Genomic DNA, 26,626 nt, shown 5'->3' with positions numbered 1-26,626 from the left:
GGACATGTTGTTTGGACAGACATCCAATCTCTTAGGAGGATGTTTTCTCTATTGAATAACTCTCTGTTGAATAAACTCTAAATTACATTTTTCTCAAATCTTACACAAGCGATGTAAGTTATATAAACTACATAGATCTTTAATATAACCAAAGAAGAACTAGAATACAAGTCTTTATGATTCAAAGTATGGCTTATTGCATATTTGTCTCTGGGAGTCACTTTGTAGAATATACCCATCTCTTCCCTCCTTTCTCTTTGGTGAGAATCATCAAATAAAAGCTACCAGAAATTGGTTTTTAGCATCCAAACCCATTTCTTCTCTTCTCATTTGATCCCTCAGAAAAAAAAGCAAGGGGAGTACGTTATACTTGTAACAGCATTCAGGATTCTGAATTTCCCTTTTAATATTTCAAAAAAATTCATTTAGTAATTTATTTGATTTCAGTACCTAAAGAGTCTAAAGATAAATTTTTTTCTAATAGATTAAGGAAAATCAACAAAACTTCAATTGATAGAAAACTGCTTTGAAATCCTACTTATCTAGTCAACTTGCTATTAACTGGTCATTAAAAAAAGAAATAAAAATTAGTTTCAACAAAGACAGATCAGATCTTCCACCCCCCACCCCCCCCAAGTTACCTGAGGTGCAGCCGTTAACCTTTGTGGTGTGAGCCATGCTGGCTTGAACCCAAGGACAGACCCGGAAAGGAGGGAGGAGTCATACAAAGTTTATGCATCAAGTTCTCAAAGGCATTCAACCTGAAACAATAAACAGAGCACCATCAACAAGGGCCATCTAAAAATATGTACAGCACTAAATCTTAGGAGTTCTGTTTACAAACATGACCACTAATCAAGAAAGCAAATTGGAATTGTGTGAGATGGACTGAGGTCCCCAGGAGAGACTGCACTGGCCACTCAGTATAAAGATGGAGCCAGGCCTCAGGGTGGACCTAGCAGGACTGCAAGTTCTCGAAACACAGCGCTCTTACAGAAAATTCAGGAGTGATTATGTTAGAAGGGTGATCGTCAAATGCGTCATTTGGTAGCACCCCAAAACTATTCTGATTTTTTAGTTCATCCTCCTTTTCAAATGTTGGTTCAACTGTAATTTCAAAGCAATTCTTGCCCCAAGTGTATGCATTTTTTGAAAAAATTAACTTTGTGCAAATTCTTCTGAGATAGCTCCAGTCTTTCCCACAACCCCATCTTTCATCCACACAGTCACCTTTCTAAATAAAACACACATATGATCCAGTCAGACACTTCTTAAAAATATAAATGAATTCCAGTATCTTCCACTGTTTTGTTGAATAAACTCTAAATTACTGACATGGCACACAGTTTGAAAATATTAAACATCATTTGGGCCACACAATTATTATTTTATGTTTTCCGGGGCTATTTTGAAGTTACCTCAGGTTACTACAACAAGACATGTTATCACAAAATTTAAAACAAATAAAAAATAAGCTAGGAAAAAAGTACTGCTCTAACATTTACTGTGAAAATGCCTTTGGAAAAATGACGACAAAGAAAGCAAACAATAGTACACACAGAAATGTTCCATTTCTATTGTGCCTGCACTATCAACTCTAGATCCATCAAACCAGAAGAACGTGAGCCTAATAAATCCCCAGCTGGAAATTAAAGCTTTAATTGAGAACCCCACATGACATCCCAATAACATGAGGATGCTAAATTAATAAACAAACATTTATTGGATTCTCATGTGGTCACTGAAATCATGTAAGAGTTTCAAGTAATCTGATAAACTACTAAAAGTACATTAATCAAAGAAAAACTAACAAGATGATCACACTGATGATAACACTGCCATCAGCTAACAGCAATCTTCCTGCTATTAAAATCTAAAATGTCGCCTACTTTCACGTGCACCATTATTTTAAGTAATACTGATTTTAAAAGTGCTATCAATTAAATCGTAAGCCAAATCTTGTTAAAAATATGTATGTGTATATATATATATGTATTTTTTATGTATGTGTATATTTAAACAATTAAAACAGTCCCAGGATAAAGCAATCATTTCAGTTCTTTTATTACCTTTGTGGTAACAATTATTAAAAAGAAACATCTCTACTCATATTGTTAATTTGATTTTATCTGCTTTAAAAATCATCATAGAAAGGAAAAAGTATTTCAAAATGCTGCACAAAAGGAAACTAGCAGTCTCTAGACCTGGAGATGACAAGAAGCTGGGAACATTTGTGGAAAAAAAAGGAAAGGGTAGAGAAGGGCTGGCGGCCTTGATTACACTGGGTGAGAACTTGGTGCCGAGCTAGTGACACTTCTCATTCCTCCAATCAGTTTATAAATTCAATGCTAACTACCATGGAAGCAGCTTAGTGACCCCCCCACCCCACCAACACACCCACCAAAGGCTGCTTCTGCCAAGCATCTCCTGCTGCAGGTTTTTCCAGTCACAGCAACCAGCACTGGGCTCACTCACTCCCATGACAGGTCCCAAACCTGCTGGTCCCAGCTTCTGGCTGGCAGCACACCAGGGCAAATTGCTCTGATCTCTTTGACTAAGAAGCAATCACCTAACATCTCCAGGGAACAGGGGCACTAGTTTAGGTTCAGGGCCTTGAACTCAGAGAGCAATAACCTTTGTCTAAGGTCTCAATTAAAAGGCAGTAAGAGAACAAGAATTGTCTTTCAGGAAGAGGAACGAATGGCTATCAGTGTCTGACAAGGGCAGTTTTACAAACACCACTGTGAGGTACTGGGAAGAGCAGAAGGGGAGGAAACGAAACATAAAGGAAAGAAAGTTCAATTTTATATTATTCAACAAATTATACTGCTAAACGCCAACCCTGACAGCAACCTAATCCCTAATCCTGTTTACTGGCCCCTCGGTAGCCTTCTGTGTTTGTACTCTTGCTTCCTAGAGGCTTGTGAACACTACCATTCAACATCTGCAGGGCAAAGAGCAGGCAAGAAGAGACAAGCTGGTGCGTTGTGGGTGAATGAAGTACCCGTCAAGGGATCTAGATGGAGAAGTGCCCAGAATCTTCCTAGCCAAGCTTCATAAACTTTGGCCCAAGTTTCGCCCCTAATATTGAACCTCCTTCACCGCACAGATCCAAATTAGTCTCTCCTATCCTCCCTAGAACTGCATAATAAAATCAAAAGGAGGTGGAAGCCTAAAATTAGACACTACAAGCACAGCACCTGTACAATAACAAGACGCCCGTCACTGGGTGTGGATGCTAGCAGTGGCTGTGTGAGGAGAACAGTTGTACACTGTACATCGATTTTGCCCAGTTATTGTTCATGTCTGACAGGTGGCCTTAAATTGTGGGGACTTGTTCTTCTTAATGACATGCAGATTCTTATGTCAGCGCATTGTATAAGCCAGAAAAGGTTTGGCCACAGTCCAATCCTTTGTTGCAGATCAATAAACTGCCTCTTCTCTCTCTTGGAAAAAAGAGCAAACCAGTAAATCTAGAGTGGTACAATGGTGGCTTAGTTCTGCCAGCTGATAGAAAGAAGCACTTCTTTCAAGGGACTTAGAAAAACATATCAATAGAGAAAATAAAGACTTTGTCTTCTCTATTTTTTTCAACAGACTGAATGTTGAAGAACATTTTAGTAGCTCCCCAAGAATGGTACAGTGAATAATCTAAACTCTGCAAGAACTGATCCATAGTTTACATTGGTTGAAAGGAAACAAATTATGGAAAGCAGCTCGCTAGATTGTTTTTAAGCACACATCAGTGAAAGCAAGTACCTGAAACTGAGGTGTGATATATACTCCCGCACAGATGAACAATCAAATGTCACATACAGCTTGGAACCATGAGAACAATGATCTGATGTCTGCTGACATTAACTGATCACTGTTATTAGTTACGGAAATCTAAAACTCTAAGCTACATCATTATCTTAAGAACCATTGATTTTTAAAAATGTCACCCATTAAATGATGACAAAATGATTATTTAAAAGTTAGATTGGGGATGGGCGTGCAGCTTGATAGTGGAAATGCTTAGCCCTGGGTCCAAGCCCTAGCTTGAAAAAAAAATTACATTAACTGTAAGACACATTCTCATTTCACAAATGTTGAGATCTAAAAAATGTGCATCTTAGAATTGATAAAATTGTATTACAACCAAGGAACTTAACAGTTTTACCTTGTTTAAATCTCATGACAATGCTACAAAATACTACCACCCCTTCTCCCATTTTAAAAGTTGGGAACCAAGGCATAGTCAGTTTAAAACTTGACCAGGTCACACAGTTCCGTAACAGAGCTGACTTAACACTAAGCAACATGGCTGGGCGTGGTGGCACATGCTTGCGATTCCAGCTCTTGGGGAGGATCTTCTTACTCTTAGTAAGAAACCAGTGAGTTTGAGGGGAGGCCCGCCTGAGCTATGGAAGTGAGTTCAGGGCCAGTCTACACTACATAGCAAGACTCTGTCTCAAAAAACAGTAACAACAACAACAACAAAAACCCAAAAAACTGCAAACATATACTAATAAGATTAGGGGAAAAAAGATAAGAAGAGCTACTGAGCTCTAGCACTAATGCTCCTGTTCCTCCCTGAGATTTTGTGCTCTGGAGGGAGAGCACTTTGGTCACTATAGAGATCCAGATGCTACAGCAAAAGTGCTTTTTGCTCAAAGCTCTGTTAGACAAAGCCTCAGAACTGTATTTATGGCTTTATTCTTTGGGACCACGCGTTTAAAAGCCCGAGGAGAAGCTTTTATAACACACAGGAAATGTCCTTCAGGACTTTCTGTCACTCCATCCTAGGCTGCATAGCATCAGCTTCAGCAGCAGCACTGTTCACCAGATTTTGTAAGCATCATTTGATGCTAAAAACATCCAACACTTTCTCAGGGGATAAAAAAATCCCTATCCTCATTGAAGCCAGGTGTGAAGCTCTAAATGGAAAAACAGGAGTTTCAGAAATGGATAAAAGGAGAGTATTATAATCAAAATAGGAACTTGACTCCTCAAAACAACAATTATGAAAGAAAAAAGCAACAGAAAGTTACAGAATTTCTTCTTCACATCATACTATTTTTACTTAATAATATAATGAAGAAAGTCATATAATTACTTTTGCCGAAAAGCTTTGATGTTGTAACCCTAACATAATCATTGTTAGAATTGCAAGCAATTTCTTTTCAATACTTTTGTGACTGTATGAATATTTTAATTGCCCTTCTATGACACCCTCGGATTTAGCATCAGACACAATTTTGCTTGTCTTCTGGAAGCATAATGTAGTCTAAGGCACTGTAGCTGCCGCAGAGAGTCACACATTCGTGCTGGAAGAACACACAGACTCGGTCAATGGAGAAAAATTACACTGGGCAGTCTATAGCAAGGGTCCTTACTTTGCCCCCAAAGTGTAGTAATGGCCAGAAAAATGTAGTCTTAGTAAGAAATCAGTTGGCATAGGTCTTAAAGAATGAGTAAATATTTTCCATCGCAAAAAAGGCAGAAGGCCTGAATGTGGTGGGGCACCCCTCTAATCCCAGAATTTGGGCGGCTGAGGAAAAAGGATTGTCCTGAATTTGAGGCCAGCCTGTGATGTATAGTGAGTCAAAGACCAGTGTGAACTACATAGCATGATCTTGCCTCAAAAAACAAAACAAGAATCCCAACCAACCAGTCAACTAACCAAACAGAAAAAGCAGAGCAACAAACTATAGGACAGTGATGGCAAAACTTTCAGAGCTTTCAGTGGTAACAGCCAGCTGAGGTACGAATGCCATAGGTTTATCACCACTGCTCTAGGAAGAGGGAAAGGCCCATGCAGAGACAAGAGCCAAGAACAGTGCATGGTGAGTACTCCTGAGGCTGGAGCACGGTGTGCTTATGAAGGCTTGGTCACAAAGAGAGCCAATGCCCAGGACAAAGATGACATAGGAAACGGGTGCTAAACTGGAACTTAAAGGAAATAGAACCCACGACACAAAAACTAAATGGAAAACACACACCTACAGAAACACACAAATATCTGTGCCCTAAAAAACCAACCAAACAAACAACAACAAAAACTCAGAGCCACTGTGGATGCAGCTCAGTGGCACAGCAATTGCCTAGCATGTCACTGGGTCCTGGGTTTAGTCCCCAGCACAATGCATATGACTAAACTCACAAAGAGAGAGTTCGTTTATTTATTTAAGTCAGTAAATCTTGCAACAAGCAAGCAAGCATCCAAAAACTTGGCTAATTTATTATACATCCAATATGACTGTCCACATATTGCTGTAGACCATGATGCAAAGACAGTCAACAACTTAATTAAAAGTAGCCAATAAAAGTTTGCTGGAAGGTAAAGTCTGGATGCAGTTCATTATCTGATTACCTTCTGGTGATCTTTAATATTGGCTCCTACTATACGGAGAGTGGGGTGGTGTTGACCAGCTCTTGGTTGTTTTGTAGCCAAATTACCTAATATGACCCGATGCCATTTGGCCTCTTCAAATACAGCACATAACTTCCTTGGTATTAGTAGGGTAATACTTGGTAAGAGATCTCAAGTTTGGATGAACATCTAAATTAAAATCTTCCCTGAATATTGCTTTTTTTCCTAATGTAGAAAAAAATGTGATTTTTTTTCTATCAGGAAAACCATTTGTCTGAACATCTATATTTGCAATTTTATTATTATTATTATTTTGGTAACAGGAATCCAACTCAGGACCTTGTGCTTGCCAGGCAGGTGCTTACACCATGGAGGTACCTCCCCGGCCCTGTATTTGCAATGTTATCCCTTGGACACAGTTAAGAGAAACTAGAGAAATTAACATATAGACAATAAAGAGAAAACAGAAGCAGCGATATTGTGCATTATGTGCCAGGCTCTGGTTTTAACACTCAGGTACAGACATGAACAAAGCAGGTACCCGCCCAACCTCTCCTCTAAAATAAGCTAACTAGAGATCTGTGCTTTGGGACCAAAGAGAATCTCGGTTCTCTGTGTGCTTAATAGATTAGTTAAGCAAAAAGCCAATGCCTCATTCTCCTTTTTTTTTTTGCATTACTTGAAAAGCCCCCCCCCCAAGAAAAGTTCCCAGAATAAAATTGATTCACCGCTGAGTCCTGCCCTCTCATGGACCCCAGCGGCTCCCGCACACCCATGCAGCATCCAGAAGGGTGCTGGTGTCTCCCAAAGTGTGCAAGGGAGCCTGGAAATTCTTTCCCTGCACCATCTCCGTTGCCGCTGGGTGTCTGAGAGCCGCCGGGCTTCCTGAACACATAGCAAAAAGTGATGCTTGCTGAGTTTCTTTCTGGGAACTTTCCTCCGGTGAAAGTTTACCAGCTCAGGACAATGTGAACTGAAAACCATCTGCTCTGATGGAAATGACTGCAACAAAATGAGGAGTAATAGTCTGGGGAGCAAGACTAAGAAACGAAAACTATGAAAGTTAAAGTTCCTTTGTCTTTAGTTATTGCCTTCATGGTTGCCTTCATGGTTTTCGTTGATTTGGGGGGAAAATAATTTCACGGGTTGGTAGGGGTATGACGATATGTTTGTTTCACCTGTAATAGGTTTAAGGAAAATTGGCATTAGCAAAAACCTAACCTTGAGTTCATGAACCTAACGGACCAGATTAGTGAAATCTTGCTTTTGCTAAAAAAGAATCACTGCTGGTGCAGTTTATGAGTTAAAATAGCAGTACTTCTGTGTATTCACACATTAAAGAATAATGTAACCATACAGATACAAGAGAATTACTCTATTGTATTTGCTTTTTTTTTTTTTTTTTGTACTGAGAATCAAATTCAGGACCTTGCATTTGCCAGGCAGGTACTGAGCCACTGAGCTATAACCCTGGCCCTAGTTTACTACATTTGAAATACTTTTAAAATTTTCCTACTTGAGTTACTTAAAATGTATAGTTCTCATTTCTTTAACTTATCTGAGATTAGTCTTATGTGAATTTCTTTTCTTTTTTTTAAAGAGACTAAAACCTAACAAAATAAAACAATAAAGCCAATCAAAACGAAACAGTGAAAGTGGTACTTCAAAACAAGATAATAGGAAATCCACAATGGCTACCATAATATCTTTTGTTATCTTCACAATAGCTGTCCATACCATCAGATATAGTAAAATCAAATAAAACAAAACAGAATAAAACCAATCAAAACAGAACATTAAAAAAAAATAAATCCGAACAAAACTAAACAGTGAGAACAATATTGGATTTCAAAAACAAGACAGAAGGAAATCCCCATATTTGCTACGTTGCATACTGTCATCCTCCTAATAGATGCTCAAACTACCAGCCTTAGGCCTGCAAAGTCAACCAATCAATACAACCATTTAGTTGTTTTTGTACCTCAGTTGCTATGAACTCAACCTGTCCTCCCAACCAGCTGGCTGCTTATAGGGGGTGGGGGTGGGGGATGTTTTCTTGATTTTCAGCCCATGCACAGGTCAGCTCACAGGAGGAACAAACTGGCTTCTCTTTTCCTGGGCACCACATGGCTTGTGTGGCTCACAGGAAGAGCAAATTGGCTTCTTGTTGTATTCCTCCCAGACCCAGCATGGCTTCAGCTGACTCACAGGAGGGGTGGACTGGCTTCTTTCTTCCTGGCGCTGCATGGTCTGCTATGAATTTCTGTAACAGTCAAGAAAATCCTGTCCTACAGGTAGGAAGCACATGTGAAGAAACCATGTGTATATGCCTGACAACATATGGCACAACATGGATAAACCTTGAGAACCATATGCTAAAGTGGAAAACAAATAATTGCAAAACCAAATACTGAATGATTTCCTTTACATGGGGTATCTAAAGGACTCAGAAGCCAGAAGAGTGGTACTGGGGGCTGGAGGGAGGCAGAAACAGGGAGTTATTCAACGTATAGTTTTCTGCAAAACAAAAAAAGGATTCTGCAGATGAAAAAGATTCTAGAGACCTGTCATACAACAATATTTACATAGTTAACAATTACAGTACTGCAGTGTACACTTAAAAACTAAGTGAGTAGACTTACATGTTATTTTAACTCAATAAAAGTGGGCAGGTTAGCATGCACTGCTCCCAGGCACACCCCAGGTCAAATTGCTTCCCCGAGTCTTACAAGCAGTTCAGCAAGTCTCAAATGCTGCTCTCCTTGAACTGAAATGATTCCCTTTTAAACTGTTCCTTTTTAATGCAGGTGACTCGGAACATGCTCTGCTCTTTGACATGGGTTTTCCTGCTGGGACAAGCACAGTGCTTTCTGGATTCGTTTAAGAGTTCTGCAGACATCTGTCCACTGACCTAAGCAGGAAAGTACCAGGGTGCAGGGGGAAACTAAAGGAGAGGTGCGAGAACTACCATGCAGATATCATTCAAAAACTGGAAACGGCTAGATGGGTGCAGTGGCACACGCCTACAATCCCACTGCTCTGGGAGGGCGGAGCCCGGAACTTTGGTCTCAGCCTGGGCAACCTGGCAAGTTAGAGAAAGCCTGTCTCAATGTAACTCAGTGTGAAGGCCCTGAGTTCAATGCATAGTACTGACAGAGAGAGACAGACAGACAGACACACACACAGACTGAGAACATGAATGACTGAAGACACTCTTCCTGAGGGATGCTTGGGAGAACAGTGGTACAAAATCAGTCTGAGCAAGCACCGGCCATGCTCAGAAGAGAGACCCTGTCCCCTGCTCAGCAGAGAAAGTGTCACTACACCATCCTTGCCAATTTGTAAAGGGCAGAGGCTAAGGTCCAATTCAAACACCACCAACCTCTTCTGCCCAGTTCAATTAGGAAAATGGAACAAGCCCAGGAAGCAAGACCCCACAGCTCCAACTTGAACCCTCTCCTCCCCATGGAGGCCCTGCCTCTTCCTTTCCCCCATATGAAAGGCTCTGGTGGCAGTGTCTCCACTCCGGCACAACAGGAAAAGTGCCGGAAGATGAGACTGCCAGAGAAAACCTCAACTCTGACTCAGGAGGCAAAAGCTGGGCTCCTGCCAGAAGCACAGGCTGAGAGCACGTCTCCAGAAAGAAGGCCGTTTGCCAGAGCCAGCAACCTGACAGCCCTGAAGAGTGTCCAGTCATGGACTCCTGAAACGGGGGCCCACAGTACTACAGAGCTACTGGGCAACAGCATCTCACAGGCTGGGTCTGGGACAAGGAGGAGGTCAGAGGCAGGACTCCTCAAACTCAGACACTGAACCTTGAGATCTAGCTACGGGAAGAAAGGCCAATCAGTATATGTACATCCTGCAAATGCAAAATTAATTCACTAACTTTTAAAAACTATGAATGGTAGAGGAAAAACCCAAAAGCTTTTAGCTAGCAAAGAAGATGTTTACAAATAGCAAAATATCTATTATTTCTAATTTAAGGTGTTGAAAATCTTGTTGTTACCTTTTTCTGTTCTACATTATCTGAAAACAAATACAACAATGTACATGTTGACAGGTGTGTACCTGGGTCTGTTGACACTTTTTAAGCCAGTTGCTGCTGGAGTGTGGACCTCTGACCAATAGCAATAGCACTGTTTATTTGTTAAAAAGCAGAATCTTGGGTCCTCACCCCCGCCCCAGGCCTATGGAATCAGAATCTGTATTCTAAGGAGCCCCCCAGAGGGTGAGATGCACACAGCAGTATGAGAAATGACAGCTTGGCCCCGCTTTCTGCATGAGGCCTTAATCTTCCTTATGGGTACATTCTATCCTGGGGGTTCCAACCTTGGATGATCCTTGGGATCATTCTCCAGGCTGCATCACAGGCAAATTAAACTACTCACTGGGATTGAAACTCAAATACAAGTATTTTTTAATGCTCCCCTAGGAGATTAAAATGTTATGCTTGAAAGTATTTATTGATTTCAGTGGTTCTTAAAGGATAAATCCCCGAACCAGTAGAATGATCACCAAAGAAGTTAACTAGAAATGCACATTTCTTTTCCTACCTCCCTCCTTCAGTCTTCCCTGTTCGTCTGTCTCTGTTTTTCTTTCTGTCACACACACATACACTGAGAGAGAGGGGTGGGGAAGGGAAGGGAGGAGAAGGGAAGGGAAGAGAGGGAGGGAGGGAGGGGAGGGGAGAGGAGGAGATAATATGAATGACTATGCTTATGAAAAGGGAACTCAGCAAACAGGAGATTCTCAGAAAGCAGGCATTTCAGTATTTCTTTGCACAATACATTTGCATCTGAAATACAAATACTTACATTTTTAGATGTACTTAAAATACACTTTAAGAAACAAGGATCCACTGGGGGATATGATTTTCAAGAAGCTGAGGTGGAGTCAAGAGTCAAAACAATGATAAGGATACTGTAGCCTGGAAGTAAATTCTGTCCCACGGTTGACTTGCAAGCAAGCAATGCTCCCTAAGGCCTAACCAAGAGGAACGTTACCCTTCAACTCTGTTAAAAGCACCAGGGCTCTCCCTAGAGAGCAGCACAGGGCAGTAATTTACATTTTCAACACACAAGCAAGAGACTGTCACCAGAGAGGCTTAACAAGTATAGCACCTGATAGGACATTTCTCTAGTCCACGGTTTCTCAAAGCTGGACTCTGGGTAAGTTGTCAGATCACCTGGGAGCATATTAGAATACAACAGTGGCAAGTCCCCCAGACGATCTGAAAACCACCACACAAGGCCGGTCTTAGAGCACCTACACCTCTTAAGTGGACGCTATCTCCACTTCAGGCACCTTAGGCCTAGTGACAAGCACAAATGCTGGTCTGGCCTACTCTGCACCTTGACCAGTGTCTACCACGTGAAGACTGCCCTGTTTCACCAAGGATGAAGGAGGTGTGTGATGAAAATGGTCTCAGAAACAGAAAGGAATAGAGTGCGGGTTCTGACAGCACCATGCAATGGAAGGAAATCTAAGAGCAAGCCAAGAAAACCCTGCGTGACTAAGAGGATGAGCCTTGGTCACCTGAGAAGCACTCATCCTTTCCTTCTCTTTGCATTCTACGGTTTGGGCATGAACATATTCACCACACAGCTACCTGAAGATGTGGGGAATGTAAGACAAAGCACAGAACAGTATCAGGACACCTTTACAGGGCTCCTGGAACTTCTAACTCACATGTCAACGTGTGGTTTGCAGCAAACATGCATGGCTCAGGGGAGGGGCTCACAGCCTTTGGTAGCTGCCCAGGAACTGCCGGAGGCTGCCAAGGCCAGCTGCCTCTGAACCTCCACCTACTGCTTTACAAGACTGGAAGGAAGGCCTAACAACTTAAGGTTTTAAGGTAGGAAAGAAAGATCATCCTCTTACCTGGAACTTTCTTTGGGGGCCTTACAAGCCTCTATGAGCCTGGGGGTTCACCCCCCAGCAGAGGTTGGGGACAGGCAGAGTGGTAGCACCGGGTAGCCAGGCAGCTGGGAACCCCGCTTGCCTCTTGGTTTGGCCTGGAACCACCCCCACCACCAGGGCTCTGGGAAAGTTTCTCAAATCGTGCTCTCCTAAATCCTGGGCCAGAGAACGCAGAGCTCCCTTTGGGTCAGTGTTGCCTAATAAAGTAAGAGCACATGTGATGCTGTGTATGGGTCAGCAGGACACGGGTCCTGCTCCCAGAGGGCCCCCACACACAGCAGGGACTTGTCACAGAATTCCTGCCAGCCAGCGCTGGGACACAGAAATACACGAGCCTGGTTTTCCCTCCAGCTCAGCTCTCAGAAAGGCTGGGTTTTTTCCCCTCCCCTTTTAAATTTTTTATTCTCCCCCAACCACATGTGTGATATCACTGAATACTCAATAGTAAAGTATAAAAGAAAAATAAAAAATCAGTTATAATTTCATTGCTATCACGATGTAGTGTTGGGGGTGCACCTCAGTGGTAGAGTATTTGTCCAGCAAGTATGGGCTCTAAGTTCCATTCTCAGTACACACACACAATACGTAGTTTCTCAATTGTTCCCTGTGCTTATATGTATGCTTATTTTCAAACATGTTCCTTATAACTTTTAATGTGCTGTTTTAGGCATCTTTCAAGACAGTATTTTTCTTTTTAGTGGCTACACAGTATCACTTTCATATTCATTCCATATTTTATTTGACCTTCCTTTATTATCAAATATTTAGATTGTTATTAAATTTTTCACACTGTACTATTTTGGTGAATATACTCTTAGAGGTAGTTTGTATACTTTTCCAGTAATTCCTTATGGTTAAATTGCAAGAAGAAAAGATGGTGTCTACACATATCATACAGTATGGATAATGGCAGGCTGTCCTCCAGAAAGAAGGCAGCAGTTTATGTCCTTATCAAAACCTCATGTGAGGGACGTGGAAACTGGGGTCCATTCCCAAGCCAACTCAACCTCTGCATGCACTACGAACAGTGTCTCTGAGGGCAAATTTATAGATACAGGGATGCCCCATTTGTCCAACTCGATGTGTTCCAAATTTCTGTTTAACAGCAAAAAGTTCTAGAACTGAACATTTTTTTCCCATAAGAAAAGTTCTAGGCCCCAAAAAGTATCCTTATGATTCATTTTTCTAGGACTTCAGCAAATTTCACAATGATTTTTTTTTTTTTTTTTTTTTTTTTTTTACTCAATCATAGCTCTCAATTTTTTCTCTTACCTTCCCTGCTAGTACCACTAACTTTCTTTGGAGCCACTGTTACAATACTTTGTGCAAATAAAACAGCATGAGGTCAAATGCTCCAATGCAGGAACACGAGAACTGTGTGTTGTCTGGGGAGGGCTCACTTGCACCCAGCGTGGCCTCTTCATGTCTGCAGTGAGACATAAAGCAAGCGTGATTTGATCTCTGCCTGTACAGGTTTTTTAAGTCAAATTTTCAGTTGACGATGGAGCAAAGTTATGAACACTGAGCAGATTTTTTTTTTTGAACTCTGCTATTTGAGTAGTAGAAAGCTCATGCATCTCCAGCCCTTTTTATGAGTTTTAATTCTCTCATTCACCAGTTTAAGAATTAAATCTTTGACTTCATTATCACTGCATTATATAGGCTTGATGTGCAAGCATAGGAACAGACGTGTGAATAAACCCCAGACTTTTGTCCCAAGACTGGAAGACAACACAAAAAGAACACACTAACTCCGGAACACTGCTGGACTCATGGTACTTTGTGGAACTAGAACCTTCTCTCCCTGCCAATAGAGGAAGTAACTAATGCATGGAACTAACATCCCCCCAAGCACTGGAGGGCTTAAGGAAAACGCTCATAGAGCGTGGGAGAAAGTTCTAGCTATTGCTGCTACCATAAGGTCAGATTTCAGAATCATGGAAGCAGAAATTAAAACAGTCAAAAATAGGTAATACAAAAAGAAAAATTTCAGGGCTGGGGATTTAGCTCAGCGGCATAAGCGCCTGCCTTGCAAGTGCATGGTCGTGAGTTCGATCCCGGTACCAATAAAAAAAAAAAAAGAAAGAAAAATTTCTAGAACATTTGAAATCATGAAACAAATAGTTTTTTTAAAAAAGGAAGAGATCAAGTAACATAGAGAAAGCCATAAAATGTATCTCTATTGCAGTTATTTTGGAGTTGGCTTTATTGAAATAAAATCACTTCTGTCTCTGGTACTAAGGATTGAACCTAGGGCCTCACACATGCTGGGCAAGAGCTCTACTACTGAGCTACATCCTGAACTCTACATTCAAGTAAACATGTCTTATGAATAATGTTGTATGATTATAAACTTATTTGCAGGCTTTCATAATCAAGGGAGCTCAGAAACCATCTAAATCCAAATTATTGCTTTTGTAGATGATGATGTTTTGTGAAATCACAGAGGTTAAACAGTCAGAATACAGTCACACAAACTAGTTAGTAAGTGCTGTTGCTTTATCAAGAGGTATAAGGAGAGGGCGACAAGTCCCCTACTTCCTATTTCTCCCTTAGTCTCCTGCCCCTCTTTGTCCACTCCTGTCTTCATAGCCTTTAAGAGACCCACAAGGAGTCAGTTACTGGAATTCCAATTCTGATTCTTTTCAAGAGCAGGATACTGGGCTTCTGTCAGAGATACTTGAAGTTTGTTTTTAGAGACTGGGGGAGACATTCATTCAAGTTCCAGCTGTCTGGAAAGTCCCTCTCAGGTTTCCACGATGATCTCTACGCGTATCACAGCCACTCCTGACAGCCAGGGGTCCTCCCTGCACCACTCCTGCCCATGATACAGGAGTGACATCTCCAGTTAGAGCCAGCTGAAGTATTCGCTTCCTGACAACCTGGTCCTTCAGCTGCATGGCATGGGGTGAGGGCCTGACAGCTGGCCTTCTTTCTAGACTCCTGGATCAGAATCTGCATTTCATTATGAACTCCACACTACCAGGAGTGAAGCACTGCTTTAACAGACACCTTTGTATTATGCCACTTTTCCCTTGTTGGACAATAAAATGAAGATAACACTAAAAATGCTCCATCTCATTGACTTGTTTTTCTTTTTGCACATTTATTTAGGACACATAAGCACAGAGATCAACCTTAAACTCCAGTATAGCTGTCAACAGAGAAAGACAGTTACGCATTTGATTTTAATCAAGCACAACTTGCCTTGAACTTTTTGTCCAACTGTGCTGCCATCTAAAGGCTGCGAATACACGTAATAAAGTAGCAAAGCATCCCTTTGACCTTTATATAAATTTTACGTGAATGCCAACAAGGAGGGACAATCCCATTTTATTATACTAAGGACTGCCGACAGATGCACAAAATAGCACCCTTCCCTTCACTGTGAAAAATACAGGCTGCAGAATTGTCTCGTTAAGCTTCTGGACCTTTCAGTCTTTCCTTCTCATTCTGGGGGAGCGGGGAGCAGGGAGAGGGTAGCAGACATGCTGCAACACAGGGCCACCCCTCCAACTGCATCCCCTCCTCCCCTCGGCTCACATCAAGGAGCTGAACAGCTGGAGGGGAGTGACAGATCCTCTTGGTTGGCTGACACGGGTGAACGACGCTCAGAAAGGGATCAATACAGTCATAACGCATATGCTCACACTGAAGGCAAACTTTGTCAGGCTTTCAGAAGGAATGCCGGCCTTCAAGCTGCAACAAGCCATGCTGTAGTGAAAACTGCTGAAGGTGTCAAAGCTATCAGTCTGTGCCAGGAGGAACAAACACATGCTTTAGTCTTAGCAGCTCATTAGAAAGCCTGCTGTGATGTGTAGCTATAATTGGATACTACTGACTTAAATCTATAAGCTGCACTCCGGGATATTGCTAGGACAGACCTGCACTTTGTAAATCAGTTCAGTGGTAAGTCAGTTATCACTGATCTTTTATAATTCCACTAATTTGCTGGGTTCTCCTTTAATTTTCTATGCCTTGAGCCAAGGACAACATATCACTTAAGGTGCAAACTGGGATGCTTTTTAGAGAATGAAATGTAAAGCAGAAGCAATTGCTGGTCCATCGGAGTAAAGGAAGACCATTCTGAGCAAACTGGGGATGTAATTTCCCTGCCTCTGAAGAATTAAAAGATAAAAACAGAGGTAAAGGAGAGTAATAAGTAGGAAAATTTGATGAGTCCCATAAGAATACTCTAGAATCCAGTAGAAGACAAGCATCTTACATGTATCCCTAGGCCATGAGATGCAACCCGTTCTTCTTAGTGAGACAGAGTAAAAACATACTGTGGATGCCAGTAATGTGTGATTTCAAATAAAACTGGAGCTTTCCAGAGTCACCACCCTATCTACTGGTTTAAATGCCCACAAAACAACAAGAATGAGAGGCTCCCATGGACACACACTCCATTACTCTCCCAGGAAAGCACAGCCTCCACGTCACACTAGGCTCGGGAACGATCCACATGGTTTTGTGGTAACAGTTCTCTCTCATGTTTAATTTTAAATTAAACATGACAATATATATGTCTTCAGCTTTAAAATTCTACAGTGTTTTCACGCACATCATTTTAAGATTAAAAAGTTTTGAGAGATTTTTTCCTTGCAACTGATAGGAAACTGAAGTCCAGGGGAGCAAGACCTGCTTGGTGTGGACGGTGCTCACCATTCTGCACTTCTTTTTTTTTTTTTTTTTTTATCGGTACCAGGGATCGAACTCACAATTGCCTGCCTGCAAGGCAGGCGTTATGCCGCTGAGCTAAATCCCCAGCCCCCACCATTCTGCACTTCTACCTGCAGCCCTTCCTATGGGGTGTTCAGCTTTTACAGGGCAGTGACTACACCATCTCAGTTTCCTTAGTACCACAAGGTACTCAGAGACTAGGACAGCCGGTGCTTGAAAGTATTTTTACTTTATTTGTTTGTTTCTGAGACAGCTTCACTATTCAGTTCATGTTATCCCTGAACTCACCATACTGCCCAGTGTGGCCTCAAACTCTTGATCCTCCTGAGTCAGCCTCTCAAATGCCGGGATAATAGGCCTGTGCCACCAGGCCCAGCTACCAAAGATTTCAATCAGTCTCATTAAAAATTATACTTTGAGGGAAGACGCCATGTTGGGTCTGGGAGGAGTCCTACAAGAAGCCAGTTTGCTCTTCCACAAGGGGCAAGCCACAAGGGGCTCAGGGAGAGAGAAGCCACTTTGCCCTTCCTATGAGCCAACCAGCGTGTGGGTTGAGAATTAAGAACACCAGCTCCGTGCCTCCCTGCCCCAGCAACTGTCTGGTTTGCAGGACAGGATGAGTTCACAGCAACTGAGATACACAAACAACTAAATGCTTATTATATTGTTTGACTGACTTCCTTCTGTCTTGTTTTTGAAATCCAATATTGTTCTGTTTAGTTTTCTTCTGATTTATTGTTTTGTCTTATTTAATGCCTATTTTGATTGGTTTTATTCTGTTTTGCTTTATTTGATTTCACTATGTCTGGTAGAATGGACAACTATTGTGGAGATAACAAGAGATATTATGGTCACCATTGTAGATTTCCAATTATCCTGTTTTGAGGTTCTGTACCACTTTCACTGTTCTGTTTTGATTGGCTTCTGTTTTTTGTTAGGTTTTACTCTCTTTAAAATAAAAAAATTACAGTTTGAATGAGTGGATATATTCCATAAGAAAAGGAACTGGTACATTTCTGTTTTTGCTCTCTCTTTATGATCCAGAGAGTATCTTTTTTTAAAAAATGAAATGATCTCATTAAAGGAAAAAAGCAAAGAATTTGCTAGTACGTATTATTACTATTTAATAGAAAAAGAATATCCAGAGAGGTAGCATGAATTGTAGGTTAGTGGTGAGTCAGACCCATATAAAAGCAGAAAGGTATAATGATCTGGATCAAGTAGATCCTTTAGTTTTCTATGGGATTTCCTTGAAATTCAACATCATCTCTAAAAAAACTATTTCCCAAAATACCCACAAAGAGGAATAAAGATTGGAGCTGATACATTATATCTCGGCTATATATAACTATGGGTCAGAGGAAGAACCAGGGTTGTTCACTACTTTAGTGCTTACTGATCTGAGTCAACAAGGAAAAAATATCTTGGAACAACTCACGGGATTTCAGTGAGATCTGCTGCTCCCCATGTCTCACAGAGCTGCCCCTCATTTGATACTGTGGGGGTAAGTGATCACACTGAATTTCTCCTCATGACCACTATCTTACAGCAAGCCAGAATGATTTATTTTAACCAAATCTAGATTAAATGTGTACTGTAAACTGAAAAGACAGACACTAAAAAGCTGTTCTTACATTAGCAGTTTCCATTAGTTTGGGAACCTGCCCATGGATAAGCAGCTATAATGGACAGTTAATGTTTCATAGAAAAGTAGAAAAAGAAACCAAAGAGCCAGGAAATAATAAAGTCTGTTTAAGTTGAATTTTTTGCTTACTGTGTTTTTCTCATGTTTTATAAATATAATAAATAATAGAATTGTTTCTTATTTATACTGCCAAGAAACACTATTAAGATAGCATCATACAATAGTGACAAATCTTACCTGGAACATTTCAATCATGAATGAGAAAAGTAAGTAACAGGAATAACAACAACAAAATACAGCAGCTATGAATTTCGCTTCCATAGAAGGTCTCCCAGGCCAGTTCACATACAATCTTGACTTCAGTTTTGTTTACAAAAAGGTTCCTAACACGTTTAATGTAAAACCACAAAGCAGGAGAAAAAAGACAAATTCACCCAGTGATAGCATGAATCAAAAAACTCTTCCAGACCACCAACGACACTTACCCTCACCAACACTTCAGCACTGGCTCTACTGAGGGGGACAACAGCCAAGCAAAGGCACAAAAATAAAACTCTCAAAATACTAAGAGGAGCCACTACCTTTCTTCCATCTACAGAAGGAACTAGATACGGTGAAAACAAAGAAAGGGACAGGCACTAATTTACTGTAAGAGACACAGACAGAAATTTGCCTCTAAAAATTCATAAAAAATTTCCAGTGCCACAAAAGTTCTCGTCTGGTTTAAATTTTTCTCCCACAAAGACAGGGAATTCTATCAGCTGGTAGCTAGAAAAATGCAAACTCGCTCTGCGTTCTGGGGACTGAGTGTGTCTGAGAAGCAAGGATTCTGGATAGGAAATTTATAAGTAAGCTTACATTCTACCAAGATCACTGAAACCCAATACTTGTGCAAATCCAGGTCTGTCAACTCAGCTCCACTCATCTCTTTGCAGTTTTTATTTGACTAAATGTAAATCAATTTAGAAAAGCTGCTGCGAAAACATCTATTTTTTAATCTTTTTTCTTTTCCTCTTCAAAGAAAAAGTTATAAAAGCTGTGGAAGTAATGGAAACTAAAATGTGTGATTGTTAGAGTAAAAATGAGAGGAAGGAAAGTGATCTAAAGGAATATAACTGCAAGTATATTTAAATGTATAGGATAGAGAACCATATTGCTGAGTTTTTCTTGGATCATTGAACAGAACTGACTGCAATCTCACTGTATTAATCTCCACTTTGTATGCTTTAATTTTGTAATCTGGACAGCTGTTTGTAAGATGACAATGTGTGATCTAATAACTGTGTATTTTTATCTCTTACTGTGTATTTTTTCTCTTGAAATTCTGTATTACTTCTAGCCTTTTAGAAGTCTTGCTTCATTTAGTTTTGTTTTTCACTTTAAATAAAAAAAAAAAAGAAAAGAAAAGATAAAGAAATGGTTCTTTCTTAGTGACCCTGGAAGAGAAAGACTGTTCCTTCCCACTATCTTAGTTAGTAAAACACTAATTAGGGTCAATTAACTGTGAAGTTTTCTGCGGACCTATTTATCGCAGGACTTTTATGACACTGTGCTACAGAGGTAACAAGTCACAATGAGACACAATGAGAAAAAAGGTAACTAACTGCTCCATCCGGAGTGAGCAGCTTTAACCACTGAGAAATCCATGCCAACCACTCATCTCAGTTCAACCTTTTAAACCAATAATGATGAACCTTTTGGAGCTTTCAATGACATCGAGCAGCCTGCTGTGGCATGCATGCCAGGTTCACCACCACTGTCCTAGATTGTAGGTATCAACTCCTTCATGACACACTCTGTTCAGAGACAGAAAGCTGATTATTGGCTAAGGCCAGCAGATGGTGGGGTAGCTTAGGAAGAAATGGCTTATGACCACCAATGGGTATGAATTTGCTTTCTGGAATGACGGACATATTCTAATATCACTGTATAATTAGATATTTACTAAAAATGTAAATTTATTTCAGTAAAACTATTATTTAAAAAATAATAACTATCTGAATTTTCTTGCTCATTAAGATTACTGTGAGCTGATAGAGGAAGGCTAAAAGGTGCTAGAAGCAAAGGCAAAAGAATAAAATGAAAGGTAAGTACTATCACAGATCTTCTCTCCATCGCCCACAGTGCAAACGAAGCCTACCTCAGGTCAGGCCCTGAGGAAGCCTCTGTTCCAAGTTCCTATGCAGAGTGCGAGTGCTTAAAAATTTTTTGGAATCTCAATGCTTAACACAAACCCTGAGCTTTGCAAGCAGTTTCATTTATGTGTTGTCGATGGTAACAGAGATGAACTTGCCTTTTTTTTTTTTTAATCGGTACGGGGGATCGAACTCACGACTGCCTGCTTGCAAGGCAGGTGCTTATGCCACTGAGCTAAATCCCCAGCCCCAAACTTGCCATTTTTTAAAACAAATTCAATTCCTGGAAAGGGTACACAGCTTACTAAGAAATACAAAGGATTACCAAGATGGATACTCTACTTCCAGGACTTGGAAGCTCACACCTGATAAGGAGGAGTCTAACACAGGAATCAACAATTAGGTGAAAGACTTTCACTTGTTTATCTGATAGAGACAGAGCACACAGAGGAGCCTGCCCAGACTACCTTCCAACAGGAAGCACACACGTAACTGCACTCATGGTCACTTCCACTCGGACACTGGCTTCTTACAGCTATTCCCCTGTTCGCTGAGGTCTTCTCAACACAGAACTACATTCTTCAAGCTTGAAATTTCATTGATGGTAAATAGAAATTGGTGTGTCTATCAACATGGCTCTTGGCTATGATGTTAAGAACTGATATTAAAATTTAGCACTGCTTTTTAAAATTTCATTATGACACCGGCAGACCTTAAAAATGCTGATGTGTACTCAAAAAAGAGTTTCCAACTCAGGACGAGATTGTCTAACCAGGATGAGAGTGAGCAGCCAAGAATCTTCAATTTCACGAAGCAGAGGATTAGAGATGGGGACTTTTGGGTCTCCAACTCAGATGTGACATTATGCTCACAAGAGGCTGTGCACAGCAAAATCTGGGAGACTGGCGAGATCTGAACACTTATGCTCCGCCCCTCAGAGATCCATGTGTTAAAAATTAACTTCCAAGGCAACAGCATAAAGAGCAGATTTGGGCCTCTACTGCCACTCTGGGATATGAAGCAAGTTTGAGCTCAACCTGGGCAGTTTAGTGATTTAGCAAGATCCTGTCTAAACACAGGGGAAAGGGCCTGAGGAAATAACCCCATGCAAAGAACTAGATTCAACACTCAGTACTGTCTAAAAACAAAGACCTGTGGGAGGTGATCAAGTCATACAGGAGTCTGCCTTCATGAATGGGATCAAGTCCTTATAGAATGGCTTGAGACAGAAGGGTGACCTCTTCTGTCTTTGCACCTGTGAAGACAGAAAAGGCACTATCCATTAGGAACACGAAAGGCCTCTCCACACACTGAATTCTTTATCTTGGATTTACCTCCCAGTCTTTTTACCCAGTCAATGGGATTTTTGTTACAGCAGCCCAAACTAAGCATCAAATTTAGAGCCTCAGACACACACAGAGAGCAGAAAGGTGGGGTACTATTTGGAAAGCACCTAAGATCAAAGCTACTGCTGGAAGAAAGCGGGCTTTTGATATGCTGATGACTACCAAGGATAAGAAAGAGAGAAAATTAAAAAGGTTTATATCTAAGTGAAATAGGGTAGAACGTAATTCTAGCTAATGTAAAATGACAACTTTGAAGAGCCTGTTGAGTGAAGCAGTGCTTGCCATCAGATTTGTGGGGAAAAGCATATTTTAAGATGTTTTTATGAGGTTCCTACAGGAATGTAAGACTTACGTTAAAAGTATGTGTGTGTTTTTGTATTATGCATTTTACATAAAGCTTCTAAATCATTTACTTTCTTTAAGTGAATGTAATAAAATACAAAAATAAAGGTATTCAAATTAACAGGCGTAGATGGTCAGTAAACTGTGAACAAGGTTGATGTCCCCTTCACCTGTCTGTTCCTGGCAGTAACTTGGTGAAACTGAACGGCAGAAGAATCCCTCTGTGCAGGAGTGAGAAGAGGAGATTCCAATGCCTGAAGTGCCTGGAAGGTCAGGAGAATCTAGAGAAGATGATTATAAGGGATCAAGAGCTTCTTCAGCAAAAAGCAAAATTAACATGTTTATGAAAGACAAAAAGTCACTCTACCTTGAAAGAATGCGAACTCAAGGTTTGCCCAGAATCTGGTATCAAAAAACCAATACATTCTTTGCCAAATACTCTGCCTCTGACAGTACCACTGAGACATTTTATACACTGGCGTCCCGCTCCCAACTGTAATCCCACGCCCAGGAAACAGAGATTTATCAGAACCACTATGTACATGGTTACTGTGAACTAAAACAGAATATCCCTGACCCAGCGGAGGAGGACAAGCTACAGAATTCCATCATGAAAGGCAAGATGATGACCATGCGAACAAAACTGCAGAGAAGGCACAGGAAGCGGAGAAGGCAGGAAGCAGTTTGCATAGCATGGTTCAAGTGAGACTTCAGCCAGCAGGCTTTCTTGGCGCCCTGGGGTAGGAATGCAGGAGGAGCAGGGAAACCAAGTCAGTGAACTCACTGTCTAGTCACATTTAGTTGATTCCTGTTTGAAACTAGCCTCTGATACAAATGGTGAGCCCATCTCTATTTCATGTCGCCATGCTGGATTCGCTAAAGAATTCCAGACAGTGACAGAAGCAGCTTACTAGTCTGATTTTAAAAAAAAAATCATTAGAAACTGAGAGATTCTATAATGTACCCTGAATATATTAAGGTATTTAAAAAGCTGATGCAAAGCTTGAATATTTATGGAGTAGGTGGAGAAGAAACCATGAGAATGTTCCTCTTGGTTAAGCAATGTCCAAACTTGTACTAGTCATGGAGAATGCTCCAGTAAATTAACTTCTGTCTCAAGGTCTGCTTAGAACTTCAATAGCATCCATAGTTGCTAAAACTATATAAGGTATAATACTGAAAAAAGGGTAGCTGGATGTGATAGCCAGCACTTCTGCAACCATTGTCACTATAGAGAGCTAATCTGAGGATACACAAGCACAGGAACACGGCAGGGTGGAAGTAATAACCTAGGTTAGTGATATCATTGGCATTATCACTTAATCAACCAACTCCAAAACCTGCTCTATGGACTTCTGTCGTTAAAAAATAAACATTTCTCATACTTAGGAGAATTTCCCATCTGCCCCAACTTAAAGAATTCCTTTTAAAATCTATGATATATTGTGGCTATCATATGAAAAACTCTTTGAGTATTACAATTCAGAAAAGTATCTGAAAAGCTTCTAAGTATGTTAACATTAAATTTTTAACAAACAAAAAGCCCCACACTCATCCCTGGGTTGTTTCTCAGTTCAAGAGGACAGTGCTTCTACGTGTGGTCACCAGATAAACAGCACCGTCATGATCAGAGAACACAGACTCCCAGGCCTCACCCAGATCTGGTGAGTCAGAAAGCCCCGGGGGTAGGGCCCAGCAATCTGTGGTTGGACAAATGCATAGGGATTATGAAGCCTGCTGCAGCTTAAGAACCTCTCTTTCAAGAAACTCATGTATGACACCAGATAGCAGTCATCATGAGTCACCCAAAAATGAATGGTGCGCTCTACAAAAGGGGACACCTAAGTACCACCCTGCCCTCCAGCTCCTAAGCCAAGCATAGTCAGAGGTGATGAAAGGCCAGGGAAAATAATGAACACTCAACCAACGCTCACACAAAAACTTTCACATCATTACTGTGAACAGATAACAAGAGTATTTGGCAGTATCTAAAGGAAACAGCAGAATTGGCAATAGCAACATTGAAAAATAATGGGGTCCAGAAAAGACAACTCTTCTAGTGAATCTGGAAGCTTTCTTCATATAGCTGAATTAAGAGATGTTGAAGAAATGGAATGATGACAATTGTAGGGGTGGGGTGGGGTGTGATGGGGTGAAACAGATGAAATGCAATGTTAGATGCAAGACTGTACCCTGAAAGGTGCACAGATCTGGGCAAAACACCAGATGAGGGGCAGCAAGCTCTAAAGCTGCTGATGAAAGACTCGAGGAGGAACAGGAGGAGGAGGAGGAGGAAGAGGGACTTCTGGACCTAAAGAATGCTGTGTAAGGGTACTCAGAGCAGCATGCCCAAGCAAGCATCAGGTTGACATGTTCAGGATCTGGGCAATAACTGCCCCGCAGATGGGAATGGACTGAAGCTCAGTGATCTTTCATCATGCTGTGGAGAGAAGAAACATGTGATATTTACAGTTCACGGAAGGGGAAGGTGGATAGCTAGCTATCAGGCTCACAAGCTGCCAGTGCCAAAGATGAGAAACAGATATGATAACTGTCTATACACAAATACTGAAAAATCTGTAATGATTCTGATAATTCTACATAAAAAGGGTTTTACCCATGGAAATCTAAGTGCAGAGCTCTCAATCAGGCTGCCGTCAGAGAGGCTTGGGGAACTCAGGTGAATATAGATTGGGTTTTTCTCCAGAGCAACCAACACTGAGTCCTGCTGTGAGCTTCCATATTTCAAAAAACATCTCCCAATAATCTTGGTGAATAAACATTTATGAGATTATCAGTGAAATTTGTTTTCTTTTTCTTTTTCTCTTTTTATCCGTACCGGGGATCGAACTCACAACTGCCTGCTTGCAAGGCAGGTGCTTATGCCGCTGAGCTAAATCCCCAGCCCCTATCAGTGAAATTTTAGAAAATCTAGCGCCTGCATGTCCAGTGTAGAAACTGAGTTTATGAGAAAGGGATAAAAAAGGATGTAAGTGGGAGGATAAAGAATGTGACTAAATTTAAAATGCCATACTTCCCCTTTCTTGTTCCATGAGTATGGAATTCTTAGTATTCTAATAGAGATCACTATTATCTTATTTTGTGAACTAGCCTGGATTCAGAGGATCTTACTGTGAACAGAATGCAAGAACATTTCCTTCTGCAGCTTATATTAGTCTTAATATTATGAAGAAAAATTCTGCACAAACATGGTCAGGGTTCTCTGAAAAGTGAACAAGCAAAGAGAGAAAACACAGACATGCCCTGAGAGACCTTATAGTGTATTGAGGAATAAGCAGGAACCCGTGAGGAGGATTACTGTTACTGGAAATAATTTGAACAGCATGAAAAACAAGGCTTGAGGATTTATTACCAGTCCATAAGAAGTTTTATTCCATAATCTTATGGGACACAAAATGTGCATTGTGGAAAAATACAGACTGGGCACAAAATGGTAGCATCTCCTGCAAGGTAAAGAAAGAGCTGTGATCTGCCTTTTCACTTTGCTAAAACCCCCACAGTCACTCTCAGGTGAGGCACCAGACACTTTCCTGCTGGTAATCAATTAGAACCCTCAGAGTAGCTCATTGGAACAGAAATGCTCTACCCTCTGCTTATACAGAGGCCAAGCTGCAGTTGCGTCATTAATTTTAAAAGCCCCATCATCAGAAAGGCCTAGCCTTGAAGGTTGCTAAACCTACATAGGACAGAAGTTGTGAAAAACAAAAATGACAAGCCGCTTTATTTTGCATGAAATGCCTGTCTGCACCAGTTACAGTAATTAAAAAATTATCCTCTCCACGCTCTCAATAATTACCTTCCCTAACCAGTTTTTAAAAGTAGTTTCCATTCAACTTTCATTTTAAGATTAACAATATAATTACCAAATCATTTCTTCCTTTAACCTCTTAGGGCTCCAAGGTGGAGCCTAATTATCAAGACAAATAATTACATGACTTAGATGTAGCATTCCAAAGGTTAAAACTTCAGTAGGATTTCTGGCCAAGAAAGTCTAGAAATGCTGACTGCCAATATCTGATATTAAAAAAAAATATGAATTCTAACTTTAACAGAAGATTTTTGCAACTGTGTACCAAGGCCTAATCACATTTAAATTGAAGGTCAAATGTCACTTCCTTTGCATTTGAACTTTTATGAAGAGACTGTTTAGACCTACACAGGGTACACACCCTAGGCT

General features: G+C 40.8%; 1 protein-coding gene across 3 annotated transcripts in view; it reads right to left on the bottom strand.

Moving 5' to 3' along the window:
- The window catches only part of Kank1 (KN motif and ankyrin repeat domains 1), a 180,767-nt gene that overhangs the window by 57,025 nt on the left and 97,116 nt on the right, over window positions 1-26,626 (bottom strand). For all 3 annotated transcript variants that reach the window (XM_063250301.1, XM_063250304.1, XM_013155071.3), the window contains exon 3: window positions 642-761. In XM_063250301.1, the coding sequence (XP_063106371.1) occupies window positions 642-678 (37 nt within the window). In that variant the 5' untranslated portion in view covers window positions 679-761. The remainder of the gene's footprint in view (window positions 1-641; window positions 762-26,626) is intronic.

The sequence above is a fragment of the Cavia porcellus genome, unplaced genomic scaffold (genome assembly GCF_034190915.1).
Source record: "Cavia porcellus strain 051 isolate PalLab524CR breed Dunkin Hartley unplaced genomic scaffold, mCavPor4.1 scaffold_1, whole genome shotgun sequence".
Lineage (NCBI taxonomy): Eukaryota > Metazoa > Chordata > Mammalia > Rodentia > Caviidae > Cavia > Cavia porcellus.
This window is presented reverse-complemented; position numbering and strand designations above follow the sequence as displayed.